This window comes from Salvia hispanica, chromosome 3 (assembly GCF_029641045.1).
Source record: "Salvia hispanica isolate PSC_SH4W2 chromosome 3, Shi_PSC_v1, whole genome shotgun sequence".
Classification (NCBI taxonomy): Eukaryota; Viridiplantae; Streptophyta; class Magnoliopsida; order Lamiales; family Lamiaceae; genus Salvia; species Salvia hispanica.
In genome coordinates this window covers 16,051,109-16,068,059 of record NC_142694.1, presented here as the reverse complement: position 1 = coordinate 16,068,059, position 16,951 = coordinate 16,051,109, and the positions used below count along the sequence as shown (strand labels likewise).

The following is a 16,951-nucleotide window of genomic DNA, read 5'->3' as shown; positions in this document are numbered from 1 at the left end:
GTGTGGGATATTTTGGAGAGGTGTCTGTGTGCCTATTTAAATGTTTGCCTGCAACGTGTTTGATAAATTGTTAATCACTTATACTTGATTCTTCTGTTTCTTGCCGACGAAGTTGTTTAACCAATCTATAGCTGTGATCGAATTGAAAATCGTAGAATTATAATTTGAGAAGTGTAGGTTTCGCCCTTTTATAAACTGTGCACAGGCGACTAAACTAACTCTTCTTAATAATTTGGCCCTAATTATATGTTATAATCTTACCCTAAATTGTGTTTGAACATGATTGGGATAACAGAACATAGTTAAAGAAGAATGTATATTTTGTTCAAATGCATGATTTCATATTTCAGCTGAACAACAATGCAATAATTGAACTTGACTTGGAAATAATTTTGATATCTCATAGCCTGACTGTGAGTACTTATTTAGCTTATCTTACTTTGATTCTTTATAGATTGTTTTCAGGAAGCAAATTTTTACAAGTTTGCTTCAAATGCTAGTTTCTGCAACTGCAACGTCGGGATTGCCATGAGATGATTGGCCCTTGAAACAACAAGGCCAAATTCCTCATTCATGTCCAGTTCCTCTGGCAACTTATCATTTGGCAGCTGCCAATCGAAGCGTTGGACTAACTGTGACACGATCAGTCGAAGTTGGATGAGCCCCAGTTGGATTCTGGGGCAACCTCTCCTCCCAGACCCAAATGGTAGGAGCTGGAAATGCTGTCCCTTAACATCAATGTCACTTCCAGTGAACCTTTCCGGAATGAACATTTCCGGATCAGTCCATACATTTGGATCACGTCCAATTGCATAGGCGTTTACGAGTATTCTTGAATCTTTTGATATGTCATAGCCATTAACCTTGCTGTCTTCCCTAGAATAGTGAGGAACCAACAGCGGAACCGCTGGATGCAGCCTAAAGCCTTCCTTTACAAACACTCCTCAACCATCCTCTTCAATCCCACAACTTGTTCCAACTCTTTCTGTAGTTTCTTCATAACTGTTGGATTTCTCAACAGGTCGGAGAATATCCACTCAACCGATGCTGCTGCTGCGTCCATTGAAGCTGTGAGCAAGTCCTGCAAATGAAATTCGTCATCAACTTATTGCTGAGCAAATGTATATCCAAAAAAGATGTAGAATTATTCATTGGACCATGTGCTTACCATCATAATGGCCTTGATATTACGTCTGTCGAACTGAAATTCAGATTCTCCACTTTGCATTATGGACATCATGGTATCAACAATGTCTTTGGCCTGCTCAGGACGATCCCCTGCTCGAGCATGGTCTTCTATAATTTTCTCAAAAAATCATCAAAAACTTTTGCGAGTGCCTTCATCTTCCTTGTCATCCCTTGGAGATCCAAAACTCCAAGGAAAGGAAAGTAATCACCCAAATTGGGAACTGCTACTAGTTTAGTCCATTCTTGGATCACAGTTTTGAAGCCTCTCTCATCTATGTCCTTGTCAGCATATTTCTTGCCAAACACTAGTCTGCAGCTCATCTCTGCGGTCAGGGACGCGACCTTGGCACTAAGATCAACCGCAACGTGTTGTCGGGATGCTTCCTTGAGGGATTCAACAAAATGAGCAAGCGTCTCCCTTCTCATAGGCCGGAAAGAATTGATCTTAAGGGGGCTGAGCAGCTCCACGGTGCATAGCTTGCGCATGTTCCGCCAATACGGACTGTAAGCCCCAAATGCCAGATTCCTCTGATCCCATGAGAGATACTTAGTAGCCTGATGAGGTGGTCTGCTGGCAAAAACAAGATCGTGTGTTTTGAGGAAAAGCTCAGCTGCCTCAGGAGATGAAACGACGATGATTGGAACGAACCCAAATCGCATGTACATAATGGGGCCGTGGTCTTTGGCAATCCTTTGCAGATCTTGGTGAGGATTCTTCCCCAGCATGTGTAGATTTCCCAGAATAGGGACCCCTTTTGGACCTGGAGGCCGCTTCTTCTTCGTCCTCGTAGCCAACGAAGCCAAAGAACCAGCTAAAATGGCCACGACCGAAAGCCAAAACCAAGTAAGTTCCATTTTTTTGCAAAATTTATTGTGTGATTTAGGATTGATATAGAGTAAAGGTCAAAACTGGTCCTAAACATATAACGATTTTTGTCCTAAACTTTATCTTTTGAGTTTTTTGGTCCTGCACATTTCAAATCGGATCACAATTGGTCCTCCGTTTACAATTCCGTTAATTTTATAACGGTCAACGGATTTAACTCAATTTTGACCAATTTAAGCATTTTAATTATTTAATAATCAAAATTAGTTTCTGTTAAAAATAAATTGAATTTGGTGACAGGAGGGTAAATCCAAGTCCAACGACGGTGTAACGCCAACGCCGCCGAGCACGCCTTCTGGAGTCCTCAAGCAGAACACTTCCGAGAAGCGGCGGCCGCCTGTTGGTACGGCGGAAAGCGTGGGCAGCCTTACCCCCAAATCTGACGCTATAAAGGTGAAACTCCATAACCAAGCACAATTTGTTCATGCCGATGAGGTATCTACTCCCAATTCGGCTAAGCAACAGAGATAACGATCAAGATTTCCTTGCTGCCAGGGTCAGGCTGAGTAGTGTCAACAACAAAGAAAAACTAAATAATTGAATCCAATAGTTTAGGAATTAGTAGGATTTTGTTTTTTTTTTTTTTTTTTTTTTCCAGTGTCAACAACAAAGAAAAACTAAATAATTGAATCCAATAGTTTAGGAATTAGTAGGATTTTGTTTTTTCTTTTTTTTTTTTCCTTTTGATTCAGTGTTTTTTGGTTCTTGTAATTTCAATTCCTTTTTGCTGAATTCCAAATTGCGATTGAAGCACCGTGAAAAAAATGGAAATTGTACTTTTTTTGTGTGTGTAATTGAATTGTGAAATGTGAATGTGAAAAACCGCACCGGGGCTCCGCCGCCTGCCTCAACTTCGCCGACTCCGTCTCGCGCCTTCGCGTCCCCTTGTCGAAGGACGCCAAGGACCTCAGGAAGGCCGCCGCAGCCACCACTGAGGCGTTCCGGCTGAGGGAGGGTTTTGCGGGGAAGGGCGCAGAGGAGTTCTCGGGGGTGTGCGAGGTGTCGGGAGTGGCGGGGCTGGCGGAGGCGGTTCTTATGTCGCCGCCGCCGTTGTTGGGATGGTGATTCAGCTGGGATGAGGTGGAGAGAGATGCTTAGGTGTAATAAATTAGAATAATAATTAATGATATAATTAGTGAGTTAAAATTTATAATTAAGAGTTTTAATCGGTCAAAATTGAGTTAAATCCTTTCACCGTTATAAAATTAACGGAATTGTAAACGGAGGACCAATTGTGATCCGATTTGAAATGTGCAGGATCAAAAAATCCAAAAGATAAAGTTTATGACCAAAATCGTAAAATGACCATATGTTCAGGACCAATTTTGGCCTTTACTCATTGATATATCTTTGTTTGTAAGCTTGTTTGAATGGATTCATAGATGTGTGTTTTCATTCACATATTAATTCTGCTATGTCTTTTCCATGTATATGAATTTAACGTGGGATTGCCTACCATCTTTTGTTGTCTATTGATCTATCTACTTAGTAAAAATTAACAATTACTACATTACTCAAAATGTTGTAGTGTTATTGTATTGAGCCATTTGAAGAACTATTTTGACTCATCTCGGATTAAAATTTTTTTTTTTACTTTGTGAAAATAAAGTAAAGTGAGAAATTCTGGAGACTGCTGAAGTTATTTTAGCTTAATCAACCTTAAAGCGATCATTCCAATTGAGATTTATGTTTAAACTATTATAGTGATAATCTTGATGTTGCATGAAAGAGAGATTGTATCTAATGTGTGTGTATATATGTGGAGAAGAAGAGTGAAAGTATGAATGGAAAGAGATAGGTAACGAAAATATCGTCTACAATCAATAATTTTGTTTTTCATTTTGGGTCGTCAACAAAAATTAGTAGCCTTCTATTGAAATAGTAAGTTTTAATCTCTAATGAATTGGACTACATACCATTTACTATATCTTAATCATTTTTTTTTACACTTTACCATTTCTGCACACGTGTCGTCCACTATCATGAGTAATAATAATGGACGCATTGAAACTCCTTTTCCTACATTGATAAAATGGTGATTCTTACTCTACAAATGAGTGGATGATTTTATAAGGTGAATTCTTACTTCTAAAATTCAGGAGAGGACGACTTCAAACGATGTTGTTTTGAAATTTTATGAAGTTTGAGTTGTGAGTATAATTTTACTTCTCATTAATGTAAAAGAAAAAAAAACCATTCTCATTTCGTTTGTACACCGTTGTTGATTGTGCCTCCTCCAAATCGCCACTTGTTGTCGAGGTTGACATAGAACAAATTTATCTAATCCTTTCTTCCATTATTTTAGATTATTTGTAAATTGAATAATTTAGGAACATGTAAATTAGCTAACGAACAAACAAATTCCTAAATCAAACTATACAATGAACACAAATTAGAAAGGAGCAAAACTTATATTTCTCCTAATAAAAGTATACATTTTAGGTGCAATAATTACATTTCACAGAAACCACTAATTTGAGTAAGATTGCTGATTATGTGACGGAACTGAAAATTTGGAATTGTATAATAAAATACTTTTATTTTATTTTTTTCTCGTCGGGCATAGACGATAAGTTATGATGATATTCTATTAATATATTCATAAAATAATAATATATTGGTGTTTCTTTTAGGTGAAATAATAATTGGAAACAATTTTTTGACCTAATACGTCTGTCTTAAATCTTAACGTAATTTATGACATAATCGATTCGAAACACATAATCTCAGATCTACACAACTCATACCAAATTAAAAATTTTCCATTTGCAAGTTTGAAGCTAATTATGGGCAGCATTGCAACTTGTGCTTGGAAATAAAAATAATAATAGCAACAAAGTTTATTATAATTACATATTTACATTCAAGTTTTAAATTTGTGGAAAAACCTAAACTTAGACAAAAGTTTGTGAAATTTGAGATCAATTATTAAATATTTAATTGAGACTTCAGCATTAATTTAGTTACATTATTTTTTATTTTGGGATCTTGGAAAATTAGCAACAATAATATAATTAATGACCAATCAGCCATTAAACATGATTTTTTATAAATTTTCAAAATATTAAAAAGACAAATGCCATCCTCTCGTTGAACCATACAACTCTTAATTTATTAGTAGTATTTTTTTATTATAAAAAATGTCAAATTTAATATTAACATTTTGTGGTAAAATACAGATCATAGTAGATGCCCCAATATTCTCATCATTAAATAATTTATTTTATTATTTTTATTTTTAGTTTTACTTTTAAAAATATCACCAAACAGGAAAACTCATTTAGTCTCTAAACTGATTTCGGCTTGCTTTGCTTGAAAGTTGAAAGCGAGGGAGATATTTGGGCTTTTCCTCTATCTCCACCGTTAAAGGTAAATTTGTCGTTTGTTTACCTCTTTGCATTGTTGAATTTAGATTGTAGATATCGGTGTGAAGGTTTTTTTGTTTGTGGGGATAATTGGAATGGTATATGTGTGCCTATTTAAGATCGCCCGCAATGTGTTTGATGAATTGTTAATCATATTGTTCTGTGCTCAGCCTACTAACTCTTCTTAATAATTTGGCCCTATTCATCTGTTATAATCTTACTCTAAATTGAACAACTATGCAATAATTGAACTTGACTTGAAATAGTTTTGATATCTTATAGCCTGGCTGTGAGTACTTATTTAGCTTGTCTTATTTAAATTGTTTTCAGAAGCAAATTTTTACAAGTTTGCTTAATAATCTAGTTGTGCAACCGACAGGTTGGGATTGCCATGAGATGATTAACCCTTGAAACAACAATGCCAAATTCCTCATTCATGTCCAGTTCCTCTGGCGACATATCATTCGGCAGCTGCCAATCGAAGCAGTGGACTAACTGTGACACGATCAGTCGAACTTGGATGAGCCCCAGTTGTATTCCGGGGCAACCTCTCCTCCCTGACCCAAATGGGAGGAGCTGGAAATGTTTTCCCCTAACATCAATGTCACTGCCGATGAATCTCTCTGGAATGAACATCTCCGGATCAGTCCATACATTTGGATCGCGCCCGATTGCGTATGTGTTGACGAGAATTCTTGATCCTTTTGGTATGTCATAGCCATTAACCTTGCTGTCTTCCCTAGAATAGTGAGGTAACAACAGCGGAGCCGCTGGGTGCAGCCTAAAGCTTTCCTTCACAACCATGTCGAGATATTCGAGCTGGTCGAGGTCAGACTCCTCAACCATCCTCTTCAATCCCACAACTTGTTCCAACTCTTTCTGTAGTTTCTTCATAACTGTTGGATTTCTCAACAGTTCGGAGAGTATCCACTCTACCGAAGCTGATGCTGTGTCCATTGAAGCTACGAGCAAGTCCTGCAAATGAAGTTCGTCATCAACTTATTACTGAGCAAACGTTTATCTTAACAAGATGTAGAATTATTCACTGGACCATGTGCTTACCAGCATAATGGCCTTGATATTACGTATGTCGAACTGAAATTCAGATTCTCCACGTTGCATTATGGACATCATGGTATCAACAATGTCTTTGGCCTGCCCAGGACGATCCCCTGCTTGAACATGATCTTCTATAATTTTCTCAAAGAAAACATCAAAAACTTTTGCGATTGCCTTCAGCTTCCTTGTCAGTCCTTGGAGATCCAAGACTTCAAGGAAAGGAAAGTAATCACCCAAATTGGGAGCTGCTACTAGTGTCATCACTTCTTGGAGCACACCTTTGAAGCCTCTCTCATCTATGTCTTTGTCATTATATTTCTTACCAAACATCATTCTGCAGCTTATCTCTGCGGTCAGGGACACGACCTTGGCACTAAGATCGACAGCAACGTGTAGTCTGGAAGCTTCATTGAGCGATTCAACAAAAAGACCAAGCTCCTCCCTTCTCATAGATCGGAAAGAACTGATCTTAAGGGTGCTGAGCAGCTCCACGGTGCATAGCTTGCGCATGTTCTGCCAATACAATCCGTAAGTCGAACTCAAATGGGTAATGGTGGACAGAGGTGGTATTAGTTTTATAGTAATTAATTGTGAGTGTAAAAAGTTAGTAGAATGTGGGGTATGGGGGAGTGTTATATTGTTAACTCATAACTTAATTGTTAACTACAATTAAATAATAGCCATTAGATATTCAAATTAGGGGCTTAGATCATTAATCCCTAAATGTCAATACGATCAACGAAAAACGTCAATAAGGCCATAGGATTAATTCCAAAAAATATCAATAGGGGTATTAATGTCAATTAACTACATGTTTCGTTATAACTAACTTTTAAAAGAAATCCTAAAACTTTAAATTCATATAACATATATCAAAATTAAAGATAATTTCATAAGGATTCCAACGATATCCTACATGCATATGTTCCGACGTCAAAATTTGAAAAAAAAAATAAAAAAATTTTAAATTTTTCGTATAAGCAGAAATGTCAACATGCTATATAAAATATGTTAATATAATACATGTAGAATGTCAATATAAGCAAGGGGTTAACATTCTTAAAGCATTGTGTTGATATTTTCGAAACACTATATTGACATTTTCATCCAAAGCTCTAATTTGAAGTTTTTTTTATCTTTTTTTATTTTATTAATAAAAACGAAAATTACACGTGGCAAATTGTAGACCACAAGTTTTCTAAAATCCTATGACCTTAAATTAGTTGTAGTTAGCAATTGATTACTCCCCGTGGGGTCTGTATACTAAAATCGGAAAAAAGTTAGAAAACTGTTCCAAAAAAAATGATTTATGATATGCTTTAGTTATTCATCTATTCAATCAAATTATTTAAAAGCAAAATGTCAAACACATAGATTTGTGACGAAATGGTATGCGTATTTATTAGGAAGTTTTAAAAATATTACTATATGAAAAGTTTTTTAACTTTTCAAAAGTAAAGCTAGATGTTTCGCATGATGATAAACAATTTGCCATTTTAGGTGCAATATTAATATTTCACAGAAACCACCAATTTGAGTGAGATGTTGATTACGTGACGGAACTAGAAAATTTGTATATATCATTGAATTGTATAGTAATAAAATATTGGTGTTTCTTTTAGGTGAAATAATAAATGGCAACGATTTTTTGACCTAATATGTCCATGTCTTAAATCTTAATGTCATTTATTCCATAATCGAAACACAATCTCAGATCTACACAACACATACCAAATTAAAATTTTTCCATTTGCAAGTTTGCAGCTAATTATGGTCAGGATTGCAACTTCTGCTTGGAAAAAAAAGTTTATTATATTTATAATCAAGTTTAAATTTGTGGGAAAACCTAAAGTTATACAAAAGTTTGTAAAATTTGAGATCAGTTGTTCAATATTAATTGACACTTCAGCTTTAATTTAGCTACATTATATTTTAGGGATATTGAAAACTGTAGGTTTTACCCTTTTATAAATGCAGTTTGAAACTGTGTTCAGGCTACTACTCCCTCCGTTCCTTCATAGTTGAGTCATTTTTCCATTTCGGGAAGTTCCCTCATAGTTGAGTCATTTCCATCTATAGTAACTTTTTTCTCTTTTTTACTTTACTCTCTCATACTTTATTCTCTCTACTTTATTCACTTTTTACTTTATTCTCTCTACCTTTTTTCTCATTCTTACTTTTTTATCTATTTATTTAACACACTCAACATTCATTTCTTAAACTCCGTGCCGAAAAGTTCCGCCTCAACTATGAGGGAACGGAGGGAATAACACTTTTTTATAGTTTGGCCCTAATCATCTGTTATAAACTTATAATCTTATAATTCTAAATTGTGTTTGTACATGATTGGGATAAAATGCTTGTACTGAACATAATTAAAGAAGAATACATGTATTGCTCAAATTCATAATTAATGATTTCATATTTCAGCAGAACAACTATGCAATATTCAAACATGACTTGATATAATTTTGATATCTCATAGCCTGGCTTTGAGTACTTATTTAGCTTGTCTTACTTTGCTCCTATATAGATTGTTTTCAGGAAGCAAATTTTAACAAGTTTGCTTCACATGCTAGTTCTGCAACTGAAACGTCGGGATTGCCATGAGATGATTGGCCCTTGAAACAACGAGGCCAAATTCCTCATTCATGTCTAGCTCCTTTGGCGACATATCATTTGGGAGCTGCCAATCGAAGCAGTGGACTAACTGTGACACGATCAGTCGAACTTGGATGAGCCCCAGTTGGATTCCGGGGCAACCTCTCCTCCCAGCGCCAAATGGGAGGAGCTGGAAATGTTTTCCCCTAACCTCAATGTCACTGCCGGTAAATCTCTCTGGAATGAACATCTCCGGATCAGTCCATACATTTGGATCGCGCCCGATTGCATATGTGTTGATGAGTATTCTTGATCCTTTTGGTATGTCATAGCCATTAACCTTGCTGTCTTCCCTAGAATAGTGAGGTAACAACAACGGAGCAACTGGATGCAACCTAAAGCCTTCCTTTACAACCATGTCGAGATATTCGAGTTGGTCCAGGTCAGACTCCTCAACCATCCTCTTTAATCCTACAACTTGTTCCAACTCTTTCTGTAGTTTCCTCATAACTGTTGGATTTCTCAACAGTTCGGAGAGTATCCACTCAACCGATGCTGCTGCTGTGTCCATTGAACCAGCGAGCAAGTCCTGCAAATGAAATTTGTCATCAACTTATTACTGAGTAAATGTTTATCCAAAAAAGATGTAGAATTATTCATTGGACCATGTGCTTACCATCATAATGGCCTTGATATTACGTATGTCAAACTGAAATTCAGATTCTCCACTTTGCAGTATGGACATCATTGTATCAACAATGTCTTTGGCCTGCTCAGGACGATCCCCTGCTTGAACATGGTCTTCTATAACTTTGTCAAAGAAAACATTAAAAACTTTGTCGAGTGCCTTTTCATCTTCCTTGTCAGCCCTTGAAGATCCAAGACTCCAAGGAAAGGAAAGTAATCACCCAAATTGGGAACTGCTATTAGTTTCATCGTTTCTTGGATCACAGCTTTGAAGCCTCTGTCATCTATGTCTTTGTCATTATATTTCTTTCCAAAGACCATTCTGCAGCTCATCTCTGCGGTCAGGGACGCGACCTTGGCACTAAGATCGACAGCAACGTGTTGTCTGGAAGCTTCATTGAGCGATTCAACAAAAAGACCAAGCTCTTCCCTTCTCATAGATCGGAAAGAACTAATCTTAAGGGTGCTGAGCAGCTCCACTGTGCATAGCTTGCGCATGTTCCGCCAATACGGACCGTAAGCCCCAAATGCCAGATTCCTCTGATCCCATGTGAGATGCTTAGAAGCCTGATGAGGTGGTCTGCTGGCAAAAACAAGATCATGTGTCTTGAGGAAAAGCTCAGCTGCCTCAGGAGATGAAACGATGATGGTTGGAACGAACCCAAATCTCATGTACATAATGGGGCCGCGGTCTTTGGTAATCCTTTGCAGGTCTTGGTGAGGATTTTTCCGGAGCATGTGTAGATTTCCCAGAATAGGGATCCCTTTTGGACCTGGAGGCCGCTTCTTCTTCGTCCTCGTAGCCAAAGAAGCCAAAGAACTGGCTAAAATGGCCACGACCGTAAGCCAAAACCAAGTAAGCTCCATTTTTTTTTTCTAAATTTATGGTGTGATTGAGGATTGATAGATCTCTTTATAAGCTTGTTTGAATGGATTTATAGATGTGTGTTTTCATTCATATAAATTCTGCTACGTCTTTTCCATGTATATGAATTTAATGTTATTGTGGGCTTGCCTAACATCTTTTAATTGTCTAGTCATCCATGTACTTCTTCGTACAAATTAATTATTATATACTTCTTCTAGCATCTTAAAGTTATTTAAGCTTAATCAGGCCTAATCGATCATTCTAATTGTTAACTTGGCACACAAGGCTCACACACTCTTTAGGAATTCACTCACACTCGATATGAACACACACAGAGAGAACACACACCAATTTGATGAAGAGAGAGTAGTTTCTTGGAGAAAAGGGAATTCTCTTTATTGATTGAATAATAACTACAAGATACAAGTAAAACGACTATTTAAGTAGTTGAAACAAAATGGTAACTGCTCCTAACCGAATTGGAGCCAAGAATCAAGAACTAGAACTCTGACAGCTCATACCCTAATAGAATAACTAACTCTAACGGCTAGTTTTTTATTCCCTTTTTTATCCTTTAATTCTTCATGTTTAGAGCTAAGTGTGGACTCATTTCTTACAATTCTCCACCTGAGTACACACTTCAGTTCTTGCAGCAAACCTTGATCAGCTCCTTGCAATGACCAAACTTGTCTCTTCCTAGAGACTTGGTGAGCATGTCAGCTGGATTGTGCAAGGTGTCAATCTTGATCATCTTCACTCTTCCTTTCTCAGTCTCATCTCTGATTAAATGTAGTCTCCTCTCATGAAAAATATTGATGTCTAGCTAAGCACATAGCCGAGCCACTGTCACAATGGACAACCATGGTCTTCTAATCAAAACCAAAATCTGAAATAACACCCTGAATATAAAAGCTTTCTTGCACAGCTGATGTTAGTGTCATATGTTGATAAGGCAACAATACTCTATAAAGCTGACTTCCAACTAACCACTGGTCCAAACATAGTAAACAAATAGCCAGTTTGAGATTTTCTATTATTCAGATTAGTAGCATAATCTACATCACAGTAGCCCACCACTACTTCCTCGCTCTCCTTATAAGTTTGAACGGATTTTATAGATGTGTGTTTCCATTCAAATCATTTTTGCTACGTCTTTTTCTTAGAGGTGGTAATTGAGAGAGATATAAAAGGATTGGATAGGCATTTTGCTGTAGAGAGTAAAGAAATTGTATTTCTTGATGTTTTTTCTTGTGTGTTCCAAATGCTCATCATCCTAGTATTTATAGGATGAATGAGAACATTCTAGTACATCAATAAATGTAAATTGGTACTCTACATAGCTTAGAAACTCTACATCACTTAGGAACTCTCTATCATGAATGTTGGGCGGCATATTTATGATTTCTCTTTCCAACACTCCCCCTCAAGTTGAGAAACGGTAACCCTGATACTTAACTTGTCAAGGAATTCTTTGGATTTTGTAGGACCCAGTGCCTTGGTGAGAATGTCTGCTAGTTGTTGCTCGGATCGGACAAATGGGAACTCAATAATCCCGCTTTCAAGCTTCTCTTTGATAAAGTGACGATCGACCTCAACATGCTTGGTCCTGTCATGTTGTACGGGATTTTCTGAAACACTAATTGCAGCTTTATAGTCACAGAAAAGTTGACTCTTCCGAGTAGGCGAAAAGCCAATTTCTGTTAACAATCTCCTAAGCCAAAGTATCTCCATCAGGCCACTTCTGATTCCTCGTAATTCGGCTTCTGCACTTGATAGAGCTACAACTTTCTGCTTCTTGCTCCTCCAAGTGACAAGGTAACCCAACAAAGGTAAAATATCCTCCAGTAGATTTTCTATCAACTGGATTGCTTGCCCAATCAGCATCGGTGTATCCATCAATCTCCAAGTCTTCCTTTTTTTCTAAGAAGACTCCAAAGCCGATTGTCCCCTTTAAGTATCTTACAATCCTCATGGCAGCGTCCATATGATCTTCTTGAGGTTGGTGCATGAATTGACTGACGACTCCAATTGCATATGTGATGTCAGACCTAGTGTGAGAAAGATAGATGAGTTTTCCTACCAACCGTTGGTATTTCTCACGATCTGTAGGTTTAGCTCCATCGACAATCTTCAACCCATGATTTGGTACCATTGGAGTCTCCGCGGGCTTACAGTCCAGAAGGCCCGTTTCGGCAAGTAAGTCAAGTACATATTTCTTCTGCCTTAGGAATATTCCACATTTTGACCTTAGTACTTCAATTCATAGAAAGTACTTCAATGCTCCCAAGTCCTTCATTTCGAACTCCTTGAAGAAGCTTTCCCTCAGATTTTGGATTTCTTCGACATCGTCTCCTGTTATGATCATGTCGTCAACATAAATGATCAAACATGTTACTTTGTCGTTCCTTTTCTTCAGAAAAAGTGTATAGTCCAAATGGCTTTGCTTAAAGCCGTGTTTGAACATCGCTTGGCAAAATCTACCAAATCATACTCTGGGAGACTGCTTTAATCAATAAAGGGTCTTTCTCAACCTGCAAACTTGCCCTTTTCCAAATTCGTCATAGCATCCTGGAGGGACCTCCATGCAAACCTCTTTATTTTTCTCGAGTTCTCCGTGAAGAAATGCATTCGTAACATCAAACTGATGCAATGACCAATCCTTACATGCTGCAACAGATAGAAGAGCTCTCACAGTGTTTAGTTTGGCCACAGGAGAGAACGTTTCTTCATAGTCTACTCCATATACTTGAGTATATCCTTTAGCCACCAATCTTGCTTTGTATCTCTCGATTGAACCATCTGTACGTCTTTTTATGGTGAAAATCCATCGACATCCTACAGGCTTCTTTCCTGGAGGTAGAGTACATTTTTCCCATGTTCCGTTTTTTATCAGGGCATCAATCTCTTTCTTCATAGCTTCCCTCCAATGTTTGTGTTTCATCGTCATTTCGAAGGATTGTGGAATCTCCTCTTCTTCATACAATGCTGCTTCAAATGCCCTTGCCATTTCAGTAAGGTGCCCTTGTGTCAGATTTGAAATAGAGTACCGAGATTTTGGCCCTTTCCAATCCGGCGAATATCTCCGGGGTGGAATACCTCTAGTACTTCTATGAGGCAACTTATATTTGTGTCCTGCAACTAGTTCATCTACATTGCTCCTGTCATTGTTAGTGTTTTCAAGTGGGATATCAGGATCCTCAGGATTTAAAGACGGATCTAATAGTTCAGTGGTGTCCTGAAACGGCGTGGTCTGTTCTTGAGGATTAGACTGCCCAGTGGTACTGCCAGCTTCTTCTGTTGGACCGACTTCTGTGACAGGGTTAGGGTTTAGCTGGTTGGTTTGGTTACTCTCTTCCTCCCCCTGAATGGTGTCTCCCCAAAGAGGTAGCCAATTGAGTGCGTCATTACCTGAGATATAAAAAGATTGGATAGGCATTTTGCTGTAGAGAGTAAAGAGATTGTATTTCTTGATGTTTTTTCTTGTGTGTTCCAAATGCTCATCATCCTAGTATTTATAGGATGAATGAGAACATTTTAGTACATCAATAAATATAAATGGGTACTCTACATAGCTTAGAAACTCTCCATCACTTAGGAACTCTCCATCATGAATGTTGGTTGGCATATTTATGATTTCTCTTTCCAACACTTTTCCATGTATATGAATTTAATGTTAATGTGGGCTTGCCTACCATCGTTTAATGTCTAGTGATCCATCTACTTCTTCGTACAAATTAATTGTTATATACTCCGTCCCCGTATTAGTTGCACATTTTATTTTGGACACGAAAATTAAGGAATGAGTTATTAGTGTTTTAAGTTGAATGGGTAATAAAGTAGGTAAAGTGATTGGATGTTTTAGTTATATTATTAATTTCATTTTTTATATCCAATTTTTTGTATCTGTATTTTTTATATATTAAAAATTTGAAAATGTTATTAAATTTGAATAGTAAATAAACAACTTTATGTGTATATACTTTGAATTGTAAACAACAAAATGTAAAAGTACTCCATGTATATTCAAATTTAAAAATCAAAAGTCAACTACCAAATCTGAATATCCATTATTTAGCATTTTAAGTGTAATAAGGGGATGTTTAACTAACACTAATTTTTACCCAAAATAGAAAGAGTGCAAGTAACTTGGATGCCAAAAAAGGAATATAGTGCAAGTAATGCAGGACGGAGAGAGTACTTCTTCTAGCATCTTAAGGTTATTTAAGCTTAATTAGGCCTAATCAATCATTCTAATTGAAATTTACATTTAAACTATTGCATTGATAATCTTGATGTCAACTAGCAAATGCATTTGGGATAATAAATTGTCGCATAGAAAGGAGAGAGAGTGCATGAAAGAGAGATTGTATGTAATGTGTGTGTATATATGTGGAGAAGAAGAGTGAAAGTATGTGTGGAAGAGATAGGTAATGAAAATAGCGTTCACAATCATGGTCTTGTTTTTCATTTTGAGTCGTCGGTGGTCACTCTGATATATAAAAAAATTTCTGAAGAAGACGACGTCAAATAATGCCGTTTTGAGATTTTGTAATGTTTGATTTGTAAAACTAAAATTTTACCCTGTATTAATGTTAAGGGTCCGTTTTGTAGTGGGGCTAAGATTTCGCTGGGTTGGATGCAAAATGAGATTATGGAAGCGGATTAGCCTTGACACTATATAATCATGTCCCATGTTTTGTAACATTGATAAATTAAATAATTATCATATCCATGGTTTGGTAGCTAACCCGTCACTTAATATTGTACTTTCTTTTGTCAATTTTGTCCCCAAAAATTTGTTGTTAAACCCCTTTTGCCCCTTTCAGAAACCCTACTTCTTAATTTAACAAAATTCCCTCCCGCCATTCTATGCTATTTCAGGCACGCAAAAAGCTTGAGTTTTTTGCAAAGAGGTTGAGTTTTACAGATACAATTTTTGCAAAAAGTTTGAGTTTTTGCTGCAAAAACACTACTCCATCTGTCCCACAAAAGATGTCACACTTGTGGGACGACACGAGATTTTAGGAGGTTTTGTTTTGTGTGTTAAATGGAGAGAGAAAATATAATTTTTATATTCATGTGAGGGAGAACTTTTTTCATAAAGGGAAATGTGACATCTTTTGTGGGACAAACTAAAAAGGAAAGTGTGACATCTTTTGTGGGATAGAGGGAGTACTAATTACTAGGTGAACAATTTAGCAAAGTAATTAGTATGGAAAATTACACACAATTGGGAGCTCTAATTCGGTTCTACATTTCCTTTCGTTCTCCCCCACCTCAAAAAATCACCCAAAATCGACATTGAAATTAATCAATCTACAAATTGGGCTATTACCTCGGGTAATCTTCGATTGAAGATCCATGCTGTTCCACAAACTCCTTTGCCTTATGCTCTCGTAGATAATTAGCTTCTTTGGTGCCAAATTGATTTTTTGGACGATTACGAGGGTAGTAGAGGAAATAGGGTTGAGTGAGAAGGCGCATATTACGAAGCAGGAGTATAAACCCTGAAATTTGTCATGGACAGTGTAGTATTATGGGCCTATTAAGTTGGGCCGGTCTGCTTCTTTTGTAACCAGCCCAAGAGATTGCAGGCTGTTGGAGAATAAGACCTTAGCCCACTTCACTAGTTAACCCTACACGTGTCACTCTCTTGTGGGGTGTGAGAGCTGAGTCTTTTATATACTCCTTTCTCATTCTTTTCCTGATTCACTTCTGATTGACTCTGTGCGAAGTTAGGGTTTTCTCCTCTCCTCTGTAGATCTTTCTGTTCCTGAGAGATTGTTGATCTCCCTCTGATTCCTGTGTGTGTAAACACGAGTGAGGGTGATTGTGAGCTAAAGGAAACTTCTGGTTTTCTGGTCTAAGGGATTTGACCGAATGTATTGAAGTTTACTTGAGTTTCTGAGGAAGGTTTCCTGTGGTGATTTGTTGGTTCTAAGGCTCTTGATCTTGACTACAGTCTGTGGGATTGTGTGGTCTAGGGCTTGTGTGGATACTGAGAAGCAGATCTTGATTTGCTGCGGTTTCTCCCGAGGGCAAATCAGTTGGTGAACAAGGGATTGAGGGTCGGATAGTTGTGGCCTGTGCAGTTGTACCTGGTGCGACTTGAGCCTATTATTTGATCTGAGATTCTTGTTGTTTCTAACTTTCTGGTTTAATTGCTTTGTTTACTTCTTGTTGTGGTGAACGCATTTAATCGGTGTGTTAAGTGTTTCAGGAGTGCTGGAAGATTGAAGGATCAAGATCTAGGAGTTTTATATCTAGATCTCTGTGAATTGTTGTATTACTTGTAAT

The 16,951-nt window shown here is 37.3% G+C and overlaps 1 protein-coding gene and 2 pseudogenes across 2 annotated transcripts; all 3 read right to left on the bottom strand.

The window, feature by feature from the left end:
* Positions 1-476: 476 nt before the first annotated feature.
* LOC148930247 (cytochrome P450 71AU50 pseudogene) lies at positions 477-2,043 on the bottom strand (annotated as a pseudogene).
* A 3,662-nt stretch (positions 2,044-5,705) lies between these two features.
* Positions 5,706-7,038, bottom strand: LOC125209333 (cytochrome P450 71AU50-like). Its single transcript, XM_048108936.2, has 2 exons — positions 6,502-7,038; positions 5,706-6,414 (listed from the first exon to the last, which is right to left on the bottom strand). The coding sequence occupies exons 1-2, from the start codon at positions 7,006-7,008 to the stop codon at positions 5,800-5,802; spliced, it is 1,122 nt and encodes a 373-aa protein (XP_047964893.2). The 5' UTR covers positions 7,009-7,038; the 3' UTR covers positions 5,706-5,799.
* A 1,862-nt stretch (positions 7,039-8,900) lies between these two features.
* On the bottom strand, positions 8,901-10,653 carry LOC125216996 (cytochrome P450 71AU50-like; annotated as a pseudogene). The gene is made up of 2 exons (XR_016137022.1): positions 9,776-10,653; positions 8,901-9,688 (listed from the first exon to the last, which is right to left on the bottom strand). The product of XR_016137022.1 is annotated as a cytochrome P450 71AU50-like (transcript).
* Between the last annotated feature and the right edge of the window lie 6,298 nt (positions 10,654-16,951).